The 19,615-nt window shown below is 33.8% G+C and overlaps 2 protein-coding genes across 3 annotated transcripts; one reads left to right on the plus strand and one right to left on the minus strand.

Annotated features, from left to right (window-relative positions):
* The first annotated feature begins 718 nt into the window (after positions 1-718).
* On the plus strand, positions 719-19,107 carry LOC109813795 (G-type lectin S-receptor-like serine/threonine-protein kinase At1g11300). Of its 2 annotated transcripts, XM_029274442.2 has the most exons (8): positions 719-2,119; positions 2,208-2,312; positions 2,410-2,642; positions 2,719-2,929; positions 3,154-3,391; positions 3,466-3,616; positions 3,715-4,050; positions 18,835-19,107. In XM_029274442.2, the coding sequence occupies exons 1-7, from the start codon at positions 838-840 to the stop codon at positions 4,021-4,023; spliced, it is 2,529 nt and encodes an 842-aa protein (XP_029130275.1). In that variant the 5' UTR covers positions 719-837; the 3' UTR covers positions 4,024-4,050; positions 18,835-19,107. The 2 variants fall into 2 exon arrangements, with proteins under 2 accessions (XP_029130275.1, XP_020233636.1); XM_020378047.3 differs by lacking the exon at positions 18,835-19,107 and having other exon boundaries at positions 720-2,119; positions 3,715-4,396.
* On the minus strand, positions 11,171-15,069 carry LOC145956849 (uncharacterized). The gene is made up of 2 exons (XM_083072612.1): positions 13,809-15,069; positions 11,171-13,645 (listed from the first exon to the last, which is right to left on the minus strand). Exon 1 carries the CDS (start codon positions 15,043-15,045, stop codon positions 13,963-13,965), a length of 1,083 nt encoding a protein of 360 aa, XP_082928738.1. The 5' UTR covers positions 15,046-15,069; the 3' UTR covers positions 11,171-13,645; positions 13,809-13,962.
* Positions 19,108-19,615: the final 508 nt, after the last annotated feature.

Here is a 19,615-nt window from a genome sequence, read left to right on the forward strand (position 1 = left end):
AATAATATTATTAGGGTTGTCAAACTCGTGGAGGCAGAAGTTGGGTTCAAGCTTAAGGGACCAAAGACTATATCTCTCATATATTTTCCTTATCTGACTGTCATATACTTTTATATAAGAGCATCTACAATGGGGTTGCTTATAAGTAACTCCACTGGCACATCAGCTCTAACCCACTTTATGAGTTGCTTAAATTTTAGTAAAGTTGTTTGTGAAACAACTTTGCTAAAATTTAAGCAACCCATAAAGTGGGTTAGAGCTGATGTGACAGTGATGTAGTACAATGATTGCTTATAAGTAACCTTCATTGCAGATACTCTAAGAATGTTAAATCAACATTGTCCTCTGACAAAAGATCCACATAATACTCTCACATTCGATCTTATCTATATTAAAATAATATTTAATAAATAAAAATTATATCCCATAAATACATACCATAAATACATATTAATTCTTTATTATTAACTTTAAAATACTATGTGATAATTAACATAAAATATATAAGACCGTTAAAGTTACAAATTTTGGCGTGACCATGGTGACTCCGCCGCGTTAGTTGTCTATATATTTTACTAAAAGTATAAAATTGAAGTTAAAAAATATCATAGAAGCTCATCACTGATGCAATTAAGAAAATTATACCAACTATCTTAAAATACATTCTTAATTGAATAAATAAGCATGTTTGGAATAGTTAAACCATCCCATAATTATTTATCCAACGGGGTGATCAGTTTTAAGAAGCCTCCTTCTATTTGTTTGTGAGAGCAAACTAAATTCTGATTTGCACGCGATAGATAGACCCGTTGACTTTAAGAAGGAAGTGTTTCAGTAATGTGTTTCAGACACCGTGCAAACTTGTTCTTTGTTCTGTTCATACTTTGTCGTTATGTGTTGGACGTTGGTATTGCCATAGACAGCATCACATCATCGCAATCCATGAAGGACCCTGATACTCTAAGTTCCAAAGATGGCAACTTCACGTTGGGATTCTTCACCCCTCAAAACTCCACAAAACGCTACGTTGGAATTTGGTGGAAGTCTGAGTCTACAGTCATATGGGTTGCTAACAGAGACCAACCACTGAATGATTCTTCTGGAGTTGTTACAATTTCTGAAGATAGCAATCTTGTGGTGCTGAATGGACAGAAACAAGTTATTTGGTCAACGAATGTGTCCAACATAACATCCAACGCAAGTTCCCAGTTTTCAGACTCTGGTAAGCTCGTTCTCACAGAAACCACAAGGGGAACCATCTTATGGGATAGTTTTCAGCAACCTTCAAATTCATTATTGCCAAGCATGAAACTTTCACTCAATATAAGAATAGGTGAGAAAGTAGAACTTACATCATGGAAAAGCCCTTCTAATCCCTCCGTTGGAAGCTTCTCTCTTAGTCTCGTTCAACGCATAAATATAATTGAAGTGTTCATTTGGAATGAAACTCGACCATTCTGGCGCAGTGGTCCATGGAGTGGTGGGGTATTTAAAGGGATACCAACGATGTCAACATATCTTGATGGTTTCAAAGGTGGTGATGATGGAGAGGGGAATGCAAATATCTATTACACAGTGCCAACAGATACAGAATTTGTAGTCTATATATTGAATTCGCAAGGCCGATTTGAACAAACATGGTGGGATGATGAGAAGAAAGGAATGGAAGTTACGTGGACCAGTCGAAAATCCGATTGTGATGTTTATGGTATGTGTGGACCTTTTGCAAGTTGTAATTCACAGAGGTCACCAATATGTAGCTGTTTGAAAGGGTTTGAACCAAGGAACAAAGAGGAGTGGAATAGACAGAACTGGACTAGTGGATGTGTTAGGAGAACACGTTTGAAGTGTGAAAGGGTCAAAGATCAGAACACAAGTATAGATACAAAGGAAGATGGGTTTCTGAAACTGCAGATGATTAAAGTTCCAGATTTTGAAGAAGGGTCACCTGTTCCGCCAGACATATGCAAAAGCCAATGCTTGGATAATTGCTCTTGTATTGCTTACTCTCACGATGATGAGATTGGTTGTATGTCTTGGACAGAGAATCTACTTGACATACAACAATTCTCAGAAGGAGGACTTGAGCTATATATTCGTGTGGCCAACTCTGAACTTGGTATGCTACATCTGTTCAAACATTTAAAACAGTTTCTTTCGACTGAATTTATTATATTTTAAATTTAAATTTTTTTTCTTCATAACAGATAAAGGGACAAATAGAACAATGATCATTACAATAACAGTGATAATAGGAACTGTCATCCTTGTTACTTGTGCATATGTCATGTGGAGGACTTCCAATCACCCAGGTATGTCACCATCTTCTGTGGTTTTAGAATTAGTCCTATCATTAGTTCTGGTTTTATTGGTAAAGTAGCTAAGCTAACATTATCTTTCTAACTCCAGCTAAAATATGGCGAGCGATCAAATCAGCAAGGAAGAGGAACAACAAAGCTATCCTACTATCTAACAGTGGTGGTGAGACACCAGAACAACCAAGCCACAGCGTAATTGAAGAACTGTCACAAGTTAAACTACAGGAGCTGTTACTATTTGATTTTGAAAGGGTTGCTACAGTCACAAACAACTTCCACCTGTCCAACAAACTTGGGCAGGGTGGTTTTGGTCCAGTGTACAAGGTACCTTCAAACAAAGTTATTGAATTTGAAACCATTAATGCTACATTTGTTTTCTTTTTACTTTCTTTTTTCTCAGGGTAAACTGCAAGATGGACAGGAAATAGCTGTTAAAAGACTTTCTAGAGCATCTGGACAAGGTCTAGAAGAATTCATGAATGAAGTAGTGGTGATTTCCAAGCTTCAACACCGAAATCTTGTAAGACTTTTTGGCTGCTGTGTTGAAGGTGATGAAAAGATGTTAATATATGAATACTTGCCAAACAAAAGTTTGGATGTTTTTGTCTTTGGTAAGTTCTATGATGCCTCCTCTACTATTTTTCTCATATCCAAATCAAAACCTGTTATGGTTTTCTTTATCTACGATAAATCAATATTTAAGAAATAAATAATCATTTAATAGAGTGGGTGTTTTCTCGAAGGCATGTTAATCAGGGGATTTAGATAACTCAACTTCGTAACTTTCTCTTATAATATTATGTTCAAAATACAATAATGTACCCTTACTCTTTAGATCCGTCAAAAAGTAAACTCCTAGATTGGAGTAAGCGTTGTAGCATAATAGAAGGAATAGCTCGAGGATTGCTCTATCTTCACAGAGATTCCAGACTAAGAATCATACACAGAGATTTGAAGGCAAGTAATATCCTGTTAGATGAAGAAATGAATCCAAAAATTTCGGACTTTGGTATGGCTAGAATCTTTGGAGGGAGTGAAGATGAAGCCAATACTAAAAGAGTTGTAGGAACCTAGTAAGTATATTTTCTATGTCCAATTAATATAAGAATAAAATATATGGAGAATAATTTTTTACAATTGAATGCAGTGGCTATATGTCTCCTGAATATGCAATGCAAGGAATGTTTTCAGAAAAATCAGATGTCTTTAGTTTTGGTGTTTTGATACTAGAGATTGTTAGTGGGAGAAGAAACTCAAGCTTTTATGATGATGAGGGTGCTCTTAGTCTGTTAGGATTTGTAAGTCTTTCTACAATTCATTTCTCACTCACTTACATGAACTTTTGCTTTTGCTGATACACAATGACCTTTTTTTTTTTTTTTTTTTTTCATTTTAGGCCTGGATACAATTGAAGGAAGGCAATATATTATCTATAATAGATCAAGGAATATATGATCCAAGTCATCATAAAGATATTTTGAGGTGCATACACATAGGACTTCTTTGTGTACAAGAACATGCTGCAGAACGGCCCACTATGGCTTTAGTAATTTCTATGCTTAATAGTGAAGTTGCGTTTCTTCCTCCTCCAAGTCAACCTGCATTCATCCGGAAGCAAAATATGTTGAATTCGGTGTCATCTGAAGAGCTTAATAGATTTTCCTCCGTCAATACTATTAGCACTACAACTATCCATGGTAGATAAGATAGCAAATAAAGAACTCAACGAAAGGTAAATCGACTTTATCTTCACTCAACCTTTGTGTACAAATGAATATATACCGGTGTGAAAGAAAACAATTTTAACATAGGTCTCATTTTTTAGACAGCCAATAATTATGAGACACTCGTGAGGAACTTATTCACAAGACAAAAGAAAAATAAATTGAATTTTGATTACTAAAAAATACAAAAATAAATTTTAAGGGTCTTGGAAAGGTTTTTTGTCTTGTAGTGAGTGTCTATAAAACATTTTCCACTTATGTTCATTTGTATGGAGTGAATGTTAACAACACTCTCTAACACTCTTTCTAACGAAGACAAACTCAAGATGGACAATGAAGTGCAAGATTTCTGAATATCAACACTTTTTACACTACAAGAATGTTGCAATTTAGAGTCGGCCAAGAGCCGACTCTAAATCATAAAAATTGACATAATATTATCAGTTATTCGTCGATTTTTGGCTGACGCTAAATAAGTCGACACATTTTTTTTTGTGTCGGCTAAGCAGTCAATAAAAAATTTATTTATTTTAATTTTGTATTGTCGGTTAAGCCGACACTGTGTCGACACAAAATTTATTTTATATTTTTCTTTGTCTTCTTTTTCCATCTTATCATTTATTCGTTCCTATTTTTAACATTCATTCGTATTTTTAACATTCTCGGGACTCGATCTGTGAACCTTGAGGTCTTAAGTGAACTTGATAACCAAGTGCACCAGAACACATTATGCATATATAACATTGAAAAAATTATCTTTATCTCTCTCAAAGCACGTATACTGTTGAAAAAGCCGACGCTATTTTCAAATGTAGCGTTGGCTTTTTCGACACTAAATTTAAATTAAGTTTAGTGTCAAAAAACCTGAAGCTATTTTTTAAATATAGCGTCGGAAAAGCCGACGCTAAACTTAAAATAAATATTTTAAGTTTAGCGTTGTAAAAACCGACGCTATTCTTTAAAGAGTTAATCACCCATACACTACCAGTGTAAAGTTTTTTTACCCTGACAACCAATCATATCTTTTAATAGAGCCATGTTATTTGCTTATTTAATCAAATAAAATAAATAAAATAATTTAAAAGATATGATTGGTTGCCAATGTAAAAACTTTACACTAACAGTGTATGGATGATTAACTCTTCTTTAAATACAGCGTCGACTTTTCTGACACTAAACTTAATTTAAATTTAGTGTCAAAAAACCTGACGCTACATCTTAAAATAGCGTCGACTTTTTCGACAGTATTTGCATCAGCTATTAGCCGACGCTTATTTTTTCGCAGCTATTTCACCATTTTCTTGTATAGTGTTAATATGGATAGATTCAAGGGAGACAACTAGGGGCCTTACCCCTCCTTGCCCCTCCTCGTCTCTCATACTTTTTGTTGAAAACAAAATATGAAAATAGAAGTGTATGACTAAGCACAAAAGTAACAGATTTAAATAAGAAAATTTGCAATTCGGCACATATAAAAGGGGGCAAAAACTAATATGATATACTTGAGTTATGAAATCAGCTTTGCATACATGAAAAATATTTATATATCAAGTTATTAAATACTAAAACTAACTAACTCCTATTTGGGTAAAACAAACAACAAATTATGGTTAAGTTAACAAGTAAACATCATTTGTTTGCACAACTTACATATTTTGAACATAAGTAATCTATAATCAAATTAACAAACAAAACAAAAAATCATAAAGACTTTAAAATATTTAATTATGATAGTGGAAAATTTTCAACTACGAACACTTCTTATATATAAGGTGAAATTAAAGAGTATTTATAAAGTTTGAAAAAAAGTAGTATAAATTATAATATGTAGAAATTTTAACACTTTTTTAATAAATTAAAACATGTTTCTTTTAATCATTAAAAAAATCACTTTTAATTTTATGTGTAAAAATAGTAAATATTTTAAAAGCATTATGTGTTTATTTATTAATAGATAAATATTTATATATTTATGGAGCAAGAAAAGAAATTGCCCCCACCCTCCCGTTCTATAGGTTTTTGGATCCATCCTTGTTGTTTAATATTTTCATACAAGAAATGTTACATGCAGTAACATATAAAAAATGTTACTATAGGTATAATATATGTATGTATGTATATATGTATATATATATATATGGTATATAGTTATACACAATTTTAATGTTGATTTTGCATGAAATTTAACAACATATTTTGTATATCACTATAGTCACACTTACACTTTTTAACAATATACCAACATATGTTGTATTTATTGTGTGGATACAAGTATTTTTTAGTGACACATATTATCTTAATATAGATTGTTTGTCACTATGTAACAATTTTTTTGTAGTAAACTATTTCGATCTATTAAGTTAAAAAATGGTTGAAAACTATAAAATCACAAGAGACACTTATTAATTAATTATGAATTTTGTTAATTAAGCACTACTAGAATTTTCTTGCAAATTTTTCTCAAAAATTCGTAGGAAACAAGTTACTTGCAAAATTTTCTGCAAATTAAAATTTGCAAGTAAAACCTTCATGGATAACTCATTTTCCACGGATTTATAAATTCGTAAGAAATTTCTTGTGAATAATTTTTGCATGAAAATAATAAATTTTTGCAGGAAATTTTGGCAAGAAAAATTATATTTTAAATATTTCCTGCGGATTTTGCTGCAAAAAAATCCGCAGGTAACCTTTCCTTTGAAAAAAATTGCAAGAAAATGTGTTGGTACTTTTCTACATACCTAAAATTTGTAGCAAAATTTCCTGCAAATTTTAAAATTGTAAGAAAATTCGTAGAAAAGTTACCTGCCAGCTTTCAAAATCGCAAGAAATTGTTACGAAACTGAAAATTTGCAGGAAACTTTCCTGCAAATTTTCATGCAAATTTATTCTGCAAGAAATTTTTGCAATATAAATAAAATATTTTCCACAGGAATTGCGAGTTGTGACCGCTTGATCCTCCGTCTGAAATTTCGAGCTGCTTCCTATATATATGCTAATTATATACACTATATATATGAGGTGGCCTAAAACACAACCATTATAGAAGTTACCTATATATATATTATATCTAAACGAAAATGATCAAGCACTAGTACAAAATGGTTCTTTTACGTCGGCTATTTTAAGGATTTTACTTCGAAAAACGCTCTGACGTTAATGCGGGAGACGTAAATTTACTTCAGAGGTAAGAGACGACGTAAATTTACGTCGGACATTCCTTATGCCCGACGTAAAAAAGGGCCTAAAATGACGCGAGATTTTACGTCGGACTACACCATGTCCGACTTAAATTTACGTCAGCCAGTGCTAGGTCTGACGTAAATTTACGTCGGACATGGTGTAGTCTGACTTAAAATCTGACATTTTTTATTATTTTTTTTTATATACCCAAACTAAAACCTGCATATATAAACCAGGCAGTCCAGAATACAAATTCAAATTATATTTCAAAATTGAATGACAAAAAGAAAATAATATATAAATCTTAAAAAGCATAAATTATGACAATGTAAATTCTATTATCCTAAAATAGCTATAAAACATATGTTTGTCAATGCTATCAAACTAGAAACATAATATCTAACTAACTAAACTTAGAAATCTAACTATTGTATACTTTAAAGAAAAAAGTTGCCCATTGTTCTCTTATCTTGATGATCTCATCTTCGGGCAATGGAGATGGATCTTGAAAGACCTGAAACATTAATTTAAGTGTCATTAATATGCAATGTTAATTATCGTAAAGGTAAATATACTTAAATAAATTTTGATATGAATTACCTGGGCCCAAGAATCAGTAATACCCGCAGAAACTATGGGTCTCATCCAATACATGATGTAATAGCCACATTCAAACAAGTCTTGTTGCTTATTACACTAAAATGAGAAACAAATAACTATTATTTCCAAAGTCAATAAATTTAAATGTTATTGCCTGTATTAATTAATTTGCTAACCTTAGGGTATATGAAGTGCAATGTCTTTGATGATCTGCTTCTTCCACTTAAAATATTAACTCCAGACACGATTCTAATTAATTGAAATAAAATCAGATGTTAGCCAATATATATAATTACAGTTTTAAAACATAATGAAAAATTTTAGTTACCCTTGTAATTAGCATTTAATTTCGTGGCTTGGTTTTCGATGTAGTGAACAAAACCACACCACGGTGTATTCCTTAGGAATGATTACCATTAACTGCCAATGGGACCTACATTGTATGACAAACAAATTAGTTATAAAATTACCATGATTAAAAAACTAATTAAAAAACTAATTCGTCAATGTATGGAGCCATGTATATATCTCTTCCTGATTCACTCATCCATGTTTGCATATATTGTTGGATGTGGACCTGAGTGTTTCCTGATTTTTGGATGGATTGAGGCTCAATAAATCCATATACTTATGCTTGTGCTTGCTCCACACTCAATTTGTCCATGTACCTAACAAAAATAATTATTATAAGTTAAATGTAATTATTGTAAATTTAGACTCATAAAAGAAAATATGACTTACATGGCCCACATCTGTATGATAGATATATTTAACATGGAGTTTCCCTCAACAATCTCTAATGCATCAGGAAGAGATATGTATAGTGGAACATCAGAGATATCAACTCCAAAAATTCTAATGTCCCACTGCAATTGAATTGGTCTCTTCCTTAATCGTGGTAATATGGTTAGAAGCGTAGATATGGGATCATCCTCAACTTCTACGATATTAGCATGATCAACATGAGGTTCTCTCATGACCTCCTTACCACGATTGATAAAATCCTAAAGAAATAATCAAAATTAGTTAAACAATAATAGAATTATAAGAATATAAAAGAGCAATAATAGAATTACCTTTGCCCGTGCTGTAAGTGGCATCACCAAACGTTTTGGCCAAGCTAAGAATGTGCCGGTTGCCTGCCCCACTAGTTGAACCTCTGTATTGGGCAAAGGCACTGGAGCAGCAACATCTTGAACTTGGTCAACCACAACCCATGTCCAGTCTGGGTGTAGAGGGACACCATGGGACACCATGGATGGTTGAGCCACCCTGAAATACTCGGCCAATAGCCACTAACCGTGAGGGGTCATCCTCAACATATAACTCACACTGGTTTGGTAGATCAGTGTGAGTCTGTTCCCCTGAGGGATCTTGAGCAGCACAACTCCCTTTAGTGCTGACTCGAACACCATCATGAGCAACTACAGACTATTGCTGAGAACGAGCCAAAAGTTCAAACTTCTATTCAAACTCTTCTCGAATGTTCTTCAATTTCTCTTCAAACTACATCTCCATTCTCTGCATAGCCTCTTGACTACAAGAGTCAACAGTGCTCCTCGATGATCGTGCACCAAAGAAATCTCGGTGGCTCCAAGAACCACCAACACCACGCACACGACCTGCATGCTCTGGCCTTCCTGACCATGGGAAACAAATGAGCCTTGGGTGGTCTGCTCAACTAAACCCTCCTGCAACATATTAACAATAAGTATACCCTAAACTACACTTATGAATTAAATGAGTTGAAATGAAGAGTCTTAGTTTGTATATTTTTTCTTACTATTTTATCAGCAACGACCCTTGCAGACTCAAAAGTCATTTGCCCATTTGATTTTGTCCGGGCTGCTATCCACATCTCATGGCGGGGAGGTGACTCCACACGGTCAGCAGACTCAACCCCTGATGCCTCTACCCTAGCCTTCATCATTTTTTTTATAATTCATATCCCCCTCTTGACAATAGATGAGGTGCATCATTCTTGCTCTGTCGTTCTTGGACAGCTATTCTTTTGGCCTGCAATAATACAAAAAAGAAAATGAGATTAATTAAAATAATGATTAAGTATTTGTGTCAATGTAAGAGTTATCAATAACTAACCTGCCAAGAAGGGTCCAATCGACTGGCACGAAATTGCATCCACTCCTCATCAGTGATCTGGTACTTTAGAAAGGGAGTCTCATTTTGTCGCTCTCCAAATACATACTCCCGTGTCAAGAAAGTCTTGAAGTCTCTTCACCTGGTGGCAAGGGCAGATAACATCTTCCTCCTCATGACCTCAGTGTTGGGAATGTCAAAATTTTGCTATAAAAATAACAACAATTAATAAATAATGTATTTAACTTATATAATATTGAAGGTATGTGAAAGTATATACCTGAATATCCTGCCACATGAGGTTCTTGTCAGCCTCCTGAACATCATCCCATGATGGAATGATAATAGAAACATGCCATCGAGCTAGGACTCCCAATAGCTCTTAAACTTGGCAGCATTTGGGCCTGACGCCTTGCCAGAATGAGGATCCACCTCAACCGGTATCCTCTCCTTGGCAATGCGTCCAGCTGTCAACCTAGACAATCGGGTGACAAATCTACCTTCCCTCCTTCCACTGCCAGACCCTGAATCCTCCATAATCCTGAACAAATTAAACTCTCATTATTAAAACAACGAATTAACTGAATAGACAAATAACGTAAAAAAGACAATAACAATATATAACAACAAAAAAACTAATAAAAAAACAAATAATACACAAACAGAAACCTAAGATTAATGCCTAAGAAGTCCTTCTTTAATGCATCTGGAACAGCCTGTACTGAAACCAGAACGGGCCGTTCTAGATACACAATTAAAACAGATTAATGCGTCTGGAAGGAACGGCCCGTTCTAAAATCAGAACGGGCCATTCCATATGCAATACTTTAGTGTTAATTTTTTATCTGGAACGGCTCATTCAGGTTTCGGAACGGCCCGTTCCAGATCAACAATTAACAAACAAAACAATCAAGCAGAACGGCCCGTTCTGGTTGGAGAACGGGCCGTTCCAGATGAACATTCAACTGAAAATGAAGAAAAAAATTGCGTAGAGAATAAGAGAAGAACTAACCTCAAACGTGAAATGTGAAGACTCCTAGACACTTAGAAACTTGCAATGTGCAAACAAAGGCGTAGAGAATAAGAGAAGAACGTTTTGAAAAGAATGGCGCGCGGGGGAAGATACTGAAAGGGGAGGGGGAATATAAGCACTCATTTATGTCGGACAGGGGGGGTCCGACGTAAATGAGTTACCTTTTATTTACGAGAATGCCACCACGTATTTATAACGTCGTATTTTGGGGTTTCTGACGTAAATGGGGTGACGTAAAATCCTATTTTTGTACTAGTGAAGGTTTGAATAATCTACCAAAACGAGTTTGTGGCTTGGGGTAATTCACAATCATAATCCCACCATAACGAGTAACATCTTCTCTGCTATTGATGACAAGTTCTTCCAACTCGTCATTGGGCACTTGAACCACCCAACGTCCTTGTCTTGTTGGAAATACTCCATTCCTATTCGGCCTTCTTCGTGCTGATGCTGATGATGGTCCATAAATTTTGTCTATCAGTGCAAACCCTTCTGAACCTATAACTCTCAGGTTTGTTGGTTGTGCCATTAATGATGCTCAATAGAAGTATAGAAACACTACAAGAGACGCTAATTTCTGTGGAAGTTGATTGCGTGAATGTGTGTTAGTGTTTGTTTCTTATCTGTGGAAGTCTATTAATTGAAGTAGAGGACACGTTAGGAGAAGATTTTCGAGGTGCAGCTTTCGAATTGCTAATGCAGCAAAAATAGATATTTATTTACAAAATTTTAGTTTTTAGCGATGAATTTTATTTATCAATTTAAATTAATTTTTTTTAATGTAAATTGATTTAAATCTACATTAAACTTAAAGATTATATTGATAATTGGTTTAACCTATTAAAGTGGCTAATTTGATAATGTTAAAACACTATAAATATTAACTCTAAAAGCTAAATTAAACATTACTTGGTGAAAAAATGCAAATTAATTGAAGTTTAGCTGGATAATAATTTTATTCGTTTACAGTGCACTGTAGATTGATGCGTGTTAAAGTGAACTGTACCTATAAGTTTGAACTTTGAGTTGTACGTCTCTCTCAACAAAAAGATACATGTCTTAATGGATTAGAGAATACAAAGGTTGAACTAAAGTCGTAATTGTTACTTTTGAATAAGAACAGGAGTCCAAGAAATTAAACATAAGGATGAATATATAGTATATAATGTGGAGGCAAATGAAGTGATTAGCCTATGTAAAAGTGGACCTTAATGGAGATCTAGAACAAACAAATGAGACCAAAGTAGAGGAGAGAATGAACGAGAATGGAAGCACCACTTGTCTAAAAGTTTCCACCAGGCACCTAAAAAAGCAAGCCAGACATCAAGAGCGAGTATAGGATCACAACCACAACCACTGCCCCACAATTCAATTCCTATTGCTTAATTCATGTGTTTCAATATATATATATATAGCAACTATTGAACCCAAATATAGCCGTCATTTCCCAAGTTCATAGCAAGCTAAATATGAATTCTTCTGAGAATGAGGTCTACAGTAACAGTAAATATAAATATTGTGTACTTTAGGAATATAGATAATTAAAATATGTGTGCAAAGTATGCAATGCAGTGAGATAGAGATCGTAGACAGATTGAGGTAGTGATATTAATCTGTACCTATGTTGGGCTTAGAACAAGAGCCTAAAAAAGTTAATGGAATAATGAATGTTAATAAACTCGTCACATCAAATTTTAAATAAGCACTAGAAGTTTAAGCTTTAACTTTCTATATATTCTCATTGTAATTAAATAAAAGAGTTTACCTTCTCATTACTTTTCTTTTATTTCAAGACTACACTCTTTTAATGAGATGTCAGCAATTCAAAGATATATATATAGAAATGGATGGGCATAAAGTATAATTACATGGTATTGACTATCAAATGTAGAAATAACTTTTTCTGGTCTATACCAAATTATTTCAATCACCTGTTTCCGATTTTACTTTTGGCACACTTTTACCTTTGGAAAACCTATTTATGACAGTTGTAAACAGAAGGATGAGACAACATTATGAGTTATGAGTCATGAGTCTCATGACTAATTTCGTTTGGCCTATCACAATCAAGTTCTATCTACAATCCACCATAACTTGTACCTATAATCAACAATTCCCTACATAAAAGTAAATCCTCTTTCATTAAAAAAAATGAAGATATTAAAGCAAAATCCTCTTTCAAAGAATGAAAAGGTATCAAATATCACCTTTAATATGATCACTATATTCATCACCATTGTCTTCATCATCTTCGTCATCACTTTCATTGGTTTGTTGAGTTGACAATGGTGAATGTGAACAAGAACCAACAAATCCTAAGTGTTGCATTAGAGCTGCTAATTGTTTCCTAGTCTCGGTCAATTCCCTTCTCATTTCTAGTTTATCTTCTTGTTGTTTATACAATTCTTGCCTCATTTCTAATTTTTCTTGTTCTTGTCTCTGTAGTGATTCATTTAGTGCTTGAATTGGACTTCTTAAAGCACCATCATCCTCAAAATTACTATAAAATCTTGATGATGTAATTAATGTTCTTCCTACGGACCCAAGGCCAGGAATCCTCCTTTTTTTTTTCCAACCACATCTACCCAAATGTCTAAGTCAGATGGCATATGATCCATAGATTATTGACTGTCTGCTCCATCCTCTCTTGAATTTTAAGATGATATCTCAATTTTTCTTTGCTGAAACTTGTCCTACATACAAACAGTTTTTTAACCATCAATAACAAATAGATAAAAATGATAGTACTGGAAGGATAATTAATAAATCACTATTTGACAATGAAGTTATCTCTTAGAATATACAACAAAGAATTTAATTTGTAGATGAGATAAAAATTAGTGATTGAAAACTTACATAAGCAAATTCTGCATGAGGACCCACCCAACTATGATCATTTTTCTAATGTGTACGAAAATAAAATTCACTCAATCATGGATCTATTCCTAACTTTGCCTCCTTCTGTAATTGACAAAAAAAACTTTTATTAATATTTTGGTATATAAATTATTTAAAAAACTATCACAAGGTTATATGGTGTGATAATTATTGGCCAACAGGAATATGATTTTCCTTGGTTAAAAGGAGTGAATCCATCTGCACACAAGCCAAGTCTAACATTTCGCGGTTCTAATGCAAATTCAGGATATAGTTTGTCAAAGTATTTCCAAGCTTCCCCATCTGAAGGATGGCACAAAACACCTTCTTCCCTACGATTTTCATAGTGCCACCTCATGTGCTCTGCAGATCTTACAGAAGCATACAATCTTTGTAGTCTTGGGATGAGTGGTAAGTAATGAATTCTCTTGTAAGGAACAAATTTAGAGGTCTTCTTGCATGCATTGAGATTTTCTTTATATCGAGGCTTTTGACAAAATTTGTATTCCTTCAAAGTGCTATCACCTTTGTAATACAACATGCACCCATCAATGCAACAATCTATTTTTATTCTTGATAAACCGAGCCCTACTACAAGTTTCTTTGTCTCCCTAAAATTAGGAATGAAACTTTCAGGGTGGCTTGACTCTTTCATAAACATCATCACATCATTGAAACAAGTCTGTGACATGTTGTGTTTAGATTTTAAACTCAACATTGTAAGAGCGACAGACAACTTTGATGTATTTTTACATCCTGGCCAGAGTGGTTGTTGGGCTGAATTCAACATTTCATAAAATTTGGCTGCTTCCATATTTGGAAGTTCTTCATTTTGTTGGTCATGATTAAGACTAGCAGCATCAAACACCATATTTTGATGTCTACTGACATCATAATCCCATTGTTGACTACTACAAGGAACTGAATGCATATCAACATCAATATTCGTATGGGAGATTCTCTCTCCATGGGATGTCCAACACCAATATCTAGGTGTAAATCCTTTTTTAAGAATGTGAACATTTACTTCATCTGGGGTTAAAAATGACTCATTTTTACATTGCTTACACGGACACCTTATTTTACCTTTACTTGAATAATTTGGTTGTTGACAAGCAAAAGTCATAAACTCCGCGAGACCATTTAAAAACTCAATTGTATATCCCCTTCGACCAGGAAGAAGCCTATTATACATCCATGCTCGATGTGTTGACATTTCTATGTTGAAATTGACTCCAAAATGACTAGGAGACAAGAATCAAACAATAAATTCTCAATCTCAAAAGGTTATAATAATGAAAAACAACAAAATTAAAAGCATACCTCTAACAGAAAATAAAATATATTTTAAAATATTATTGAATATTTATATCTAATAATAAGAATTAAAAGAAAATAAAATACAAGAGTAAATAAATTAGAAGCAGGACTATAATTTGGAAGTTAAGGAGGGAAACATACCTCTAATAGATAATTAAAAGCATCTATAAACATCCAAACTATCACAAGGCCCTTCATGGTACTGCATTATAAACTTAGATAATTCGAACATTATCTTTGAGTACTACATAAAAAAAATAAAAGTGGCCTAGTAAAAAGGTTAAACATATCAAAATTTTTAATAATTTACTCATTAATTTTTGAGAACTAATATAGTTAAGTATGGAAAGATCCACCCTCCAAATTTTTCTTAAATTCTCTTCTTTATACAAGGTTCATTTTAACTCATTGTAATCCTAATAATTCAACTTTCAGCCTTTGGAGAAGCTGTGAACCGAGTAATTTACTTACACAAAAGTTTGAATAAGTTTAACACACACTAACAACCATATATATATAACAGAATCAAGCCCGAATGTAATGGCATCATCAGCATTGGATTATAAAATGAATATTCCAGCAAATAAAAACCATTAACTTATTTATGCATTGATTTATTCTTTTTTAGCAACACTTGAATGGGATATACGATCCTCCTCGAACAACAACTTTAATTTAGACGGTGATAGTGAATGGAGTAGTGAATGCCCCACTGATTTCAGTTCATGTGGTTTCAGTGAAAGAGGAAATTAAATCATGTATACAAACTTATTCAAACTTTTAATTCCATGCCCTCTACAATCCCAACAAAAGGGCACCCACGAAAATAACACCCCAGGATCCTCACCAACAGTAGTATGATACATAAATGGGATATATATATATATATATATATATATATATATATATATATATATATATATATATAACTAGCTGTAATCCAATGATTAAAATTTATTTATTAATGGATGAGACATTACTCTACTTTAATTTTAGAACAAAACACCAACAAAATTCAACATGTTTGATAAATAGCAAATTCTTTAATCAGATTCGATTTTTTTTTTCCAGTTTAACCAATGATCTTTAATTCAAATTTTAACCAATGATTTTTATCTCAAATTTTAAGCATACAGATATATTAACTAAATATTTGAATAAACTTTTCAGTTAGAAGATATCCTAGAGAATCAAAATAAATAAATAAATAACGCAGTCAAAACTTATGTTTGTTTTCCATTGATATGGCTTTGATTCTGAAGCCCCCAAAAGTTCAGTAACTATACAAATCTATTTTTGTCCCATGAGACCCTGGAAAGCCATCATACAAATATGTTGTCCAAGTACTAAGTGGTGGTGTTCAAAGGAAAAAATGATAACTTTGAGTTTTAATGGAGAAGGGATCAAATATGGGTAACTTTCTTACTTTTAAATTAGTTCAGAGAAAGTGCTGGTAAGCTTTTATGATCTGACTGCCACCAATGTATATCTCATAAAGCAGTTGTTTGGATGTGAATGAGATTCTTCATTCTCTCTTTTGTTTCTCCCTTCTATTTTAATTTCTTTTTTAATCCATGTCTAATTACTACTTAGAATTAAGAGTCTTTGACTACTATATATATGACATAGTGCTACTCATTGGAAGGAACACAAGTGTACATGCATTTCCAAAACTATCTTAGTTTGGGAAGATGTTGAAAGGAAATCACAGTAAGCATCCAAAATGAACAGCAATCTCCACTTTTGATGAATTAATCTATACTTGACTCTCTTCAGTTCAGGTGAGGAAACTATACGCTAGCTGCCAACAAGGAAAAAAGGATACATCTAAACCAAGGTCATGAGCCATATAATTAGTGATCTATTCAAATATTATTGAGGAACCACGGAGTCTTGAGGATGTATCAACATCACAAAAAAATATGACATACATTGACAGCACAACATTATATGTATTAACAGAATAAGATGCATAGAAATTCATATTTCAGCTGTCTGTGTAACAGCCCAATTTTCACTGGGCCGTGGGCCCAATTCGTTGCCCGGAACGGGCCGTTTCAAAAGTGAAATGGGCCGTTCCAGAATAAAGAATTTGCCTAAAAAAACGTAGTTTAGAACGGGCTGTTCCGGTTGGAGAACGGGCCGGTCTGGTTTGGAGAACGGGCCGTTCTGGAAGTGGCACGGGCCGTTCTGCTGGGATTGAGAACGGGCCGTTCCAGTTTTGGAACGGGCCATTCTAGTTGAGATTTTTGCGTAGTTCTGAAGGGTCCAGAACGGCCGTTCCACTTTTGGAACAGGCCGTTCCGGGTTAGTGAGGCAGATTCCTATAAATAGGAGGCCTCGCATTTCATTTTCACACATCTCTCATTCTCTCTTCTTATTATCTTCTGTTCTCTCTTCTTTCCCTCTTCTCCTCTCTGAAGACCAAGGGGCATTTAGAGGAGGAGACCAAGAGATTCCTGTTTTAGTTCAACTGCTGTTTATCGAGGTACGGGGGGAAATGAAATTATTTATATGTAGAGTTACATGAGGGAGCTGGGTAGAGGAAGAACCCTTAAGATTATGAGTAATTTTATAATTATTTCTGTTTGGAGAATTATTAATCTTATTTGATTCTGTATGAATTTAGGAGTATGAATATATGATTAATTGGTAAAAATGATGCTCTGGGAGAGAGAACGAAATTATAGAAAAGTGCTTGTAAGTTAGGTTATGAAAAATTGGATGATTTCTGTTTGAGGAATTGATGATCGATTCTGTATGTGTTGAGGATTATAAATATGCCAATAATTTGTAAGAATGATGATCTGTGAGAGAGAACAAAATTGTAGAAAAGTGCCTGTGAGCTAGGTTTTGGAACAATTGGGGGTTTTACTATTTATGTTAAGATTATATTAAATTGATAATTCCATTGATTATCATATTAACTTATGAATGTTATTGCTATATTACTTGATAAAATTGATGATCTAGATGTGAATTGCTTGAGGGATGTGTAAACCTTTATTTTGTTAGACTTATCTGTTGAGTATGTGATATGGAATTATGTATGTGATATGGAATCGTGATATGAGATGAGATGTTGTATGGACATGATTAAGAATGTGATTGCGATGTGTTTCCTCACACTAATGACTAGGGATGGCACGGCCCCTGGGTAAGTGGTGCTATAGGGAGGGCGTGACCCTAGCATGGTGTGGGATGAGTAAGACAGTTAACACACACCACTTATGTCGATTATGGAAGCCCTGGCATAGGGTTAATTGCAAGAGATTGTATGGATTGTAATGTGATTGTGGATCCTCACACTCATGCTTTAGGGACGAGCGTACTCCTGGATGATCAGGGATGATACGAACCCTGTGTAAGTGATGCTTCAAGGACGAGCGTACTCCTGGATGATTAGGGATGATACGAACCCTGGTATGGTGTGGGTTAAGTGAGGCAATTAACCCGTATCACTTGTGTCATATGTGGCGAGGTCTTGGCATAGTGTGAATTGTAAGATTGGCTTGAATTATGGATGTGGAAATGATATTGTTAATCGTAAAATTGTGTGGATTGATAAATTATGATACATGCTTGTATATATATGAATTATGATGAGATTTCATTATGATGTGGTTGTATGTACTTTGCATATAGATATTTTCTTTTCTCACCGTGTAAATTGTGGATGTCTTAGGTGAGCAAGATCCGGCTTTGAGTGGCATCTAGGATGCCAACAGTTGAATTGTGGGTGTGCTCTGATATTGTGACATCGGGGCAGAGAATTCTAGGATATAGATTTTAATATGTATTTGGAGTTATACATTGTCTTTTGAAAACAATTTGTAACTCTTAAATTTTACCTTCCAAGTTTTATTTCTAGTTATTTTAGAAAGAAGAGTTATGAAGTTTTATGTGAACCCTTTTACCAACGTTGAAAAATTTTATTCTTTAGTTTATTTACATGATTAATATTTATATATGTGTTGGGGTAGTAAGGGTGTCACAGTCTGATATCAGTTAATCTGACCATTGTCATCAATAATATCTAGACACTTTTGTAAGATAATAACTTTTAAGTATCTTTTGGCAAAATAATATTTACTACTATAATTTGTTATAAAAAATAAGGCTCCAAACGAACCTCACCAGTACCCTTCTTAGCTTGCAATGTAGCAACAACGTCTAAGCACTTTTCAATATCTGGTATCTTTGCCTGACTACCACCACAAACAAAAAGTGTCACCACAATAGGTTGATTAGATACTTAAAGAAAAATAATGCACCCACCTCATAGATAGATAGATAGAGAGTAATGTTTAGATGAATCATTTTATGATCAACATTTCTATTTGAAATTTTAAATTTAGCGATTGCCGGTAATGAATCAATAATAAAGATGATTTTTCGTTCTAAAGTCTAAACCAGCGTTATGCTTTGATGTATGAAGCCTAGGCAGTTAGGAACAGAAAAATTTC

This window comes from Cajanus cajan, chromosome 4 (genome assembly GCF_000230855.2).
Source record: "Cajanus cajan strain Asha chromosome 4, NIPB_CcT2T_4, whole genome shotgun sequence".
Taxonomy (NCBI): Eukaryota; Viridiplantae; Streptophyta; class Magnoliopsida; order Fabales; family Fabaceae; genus Cajanus; species Cajanus cajan.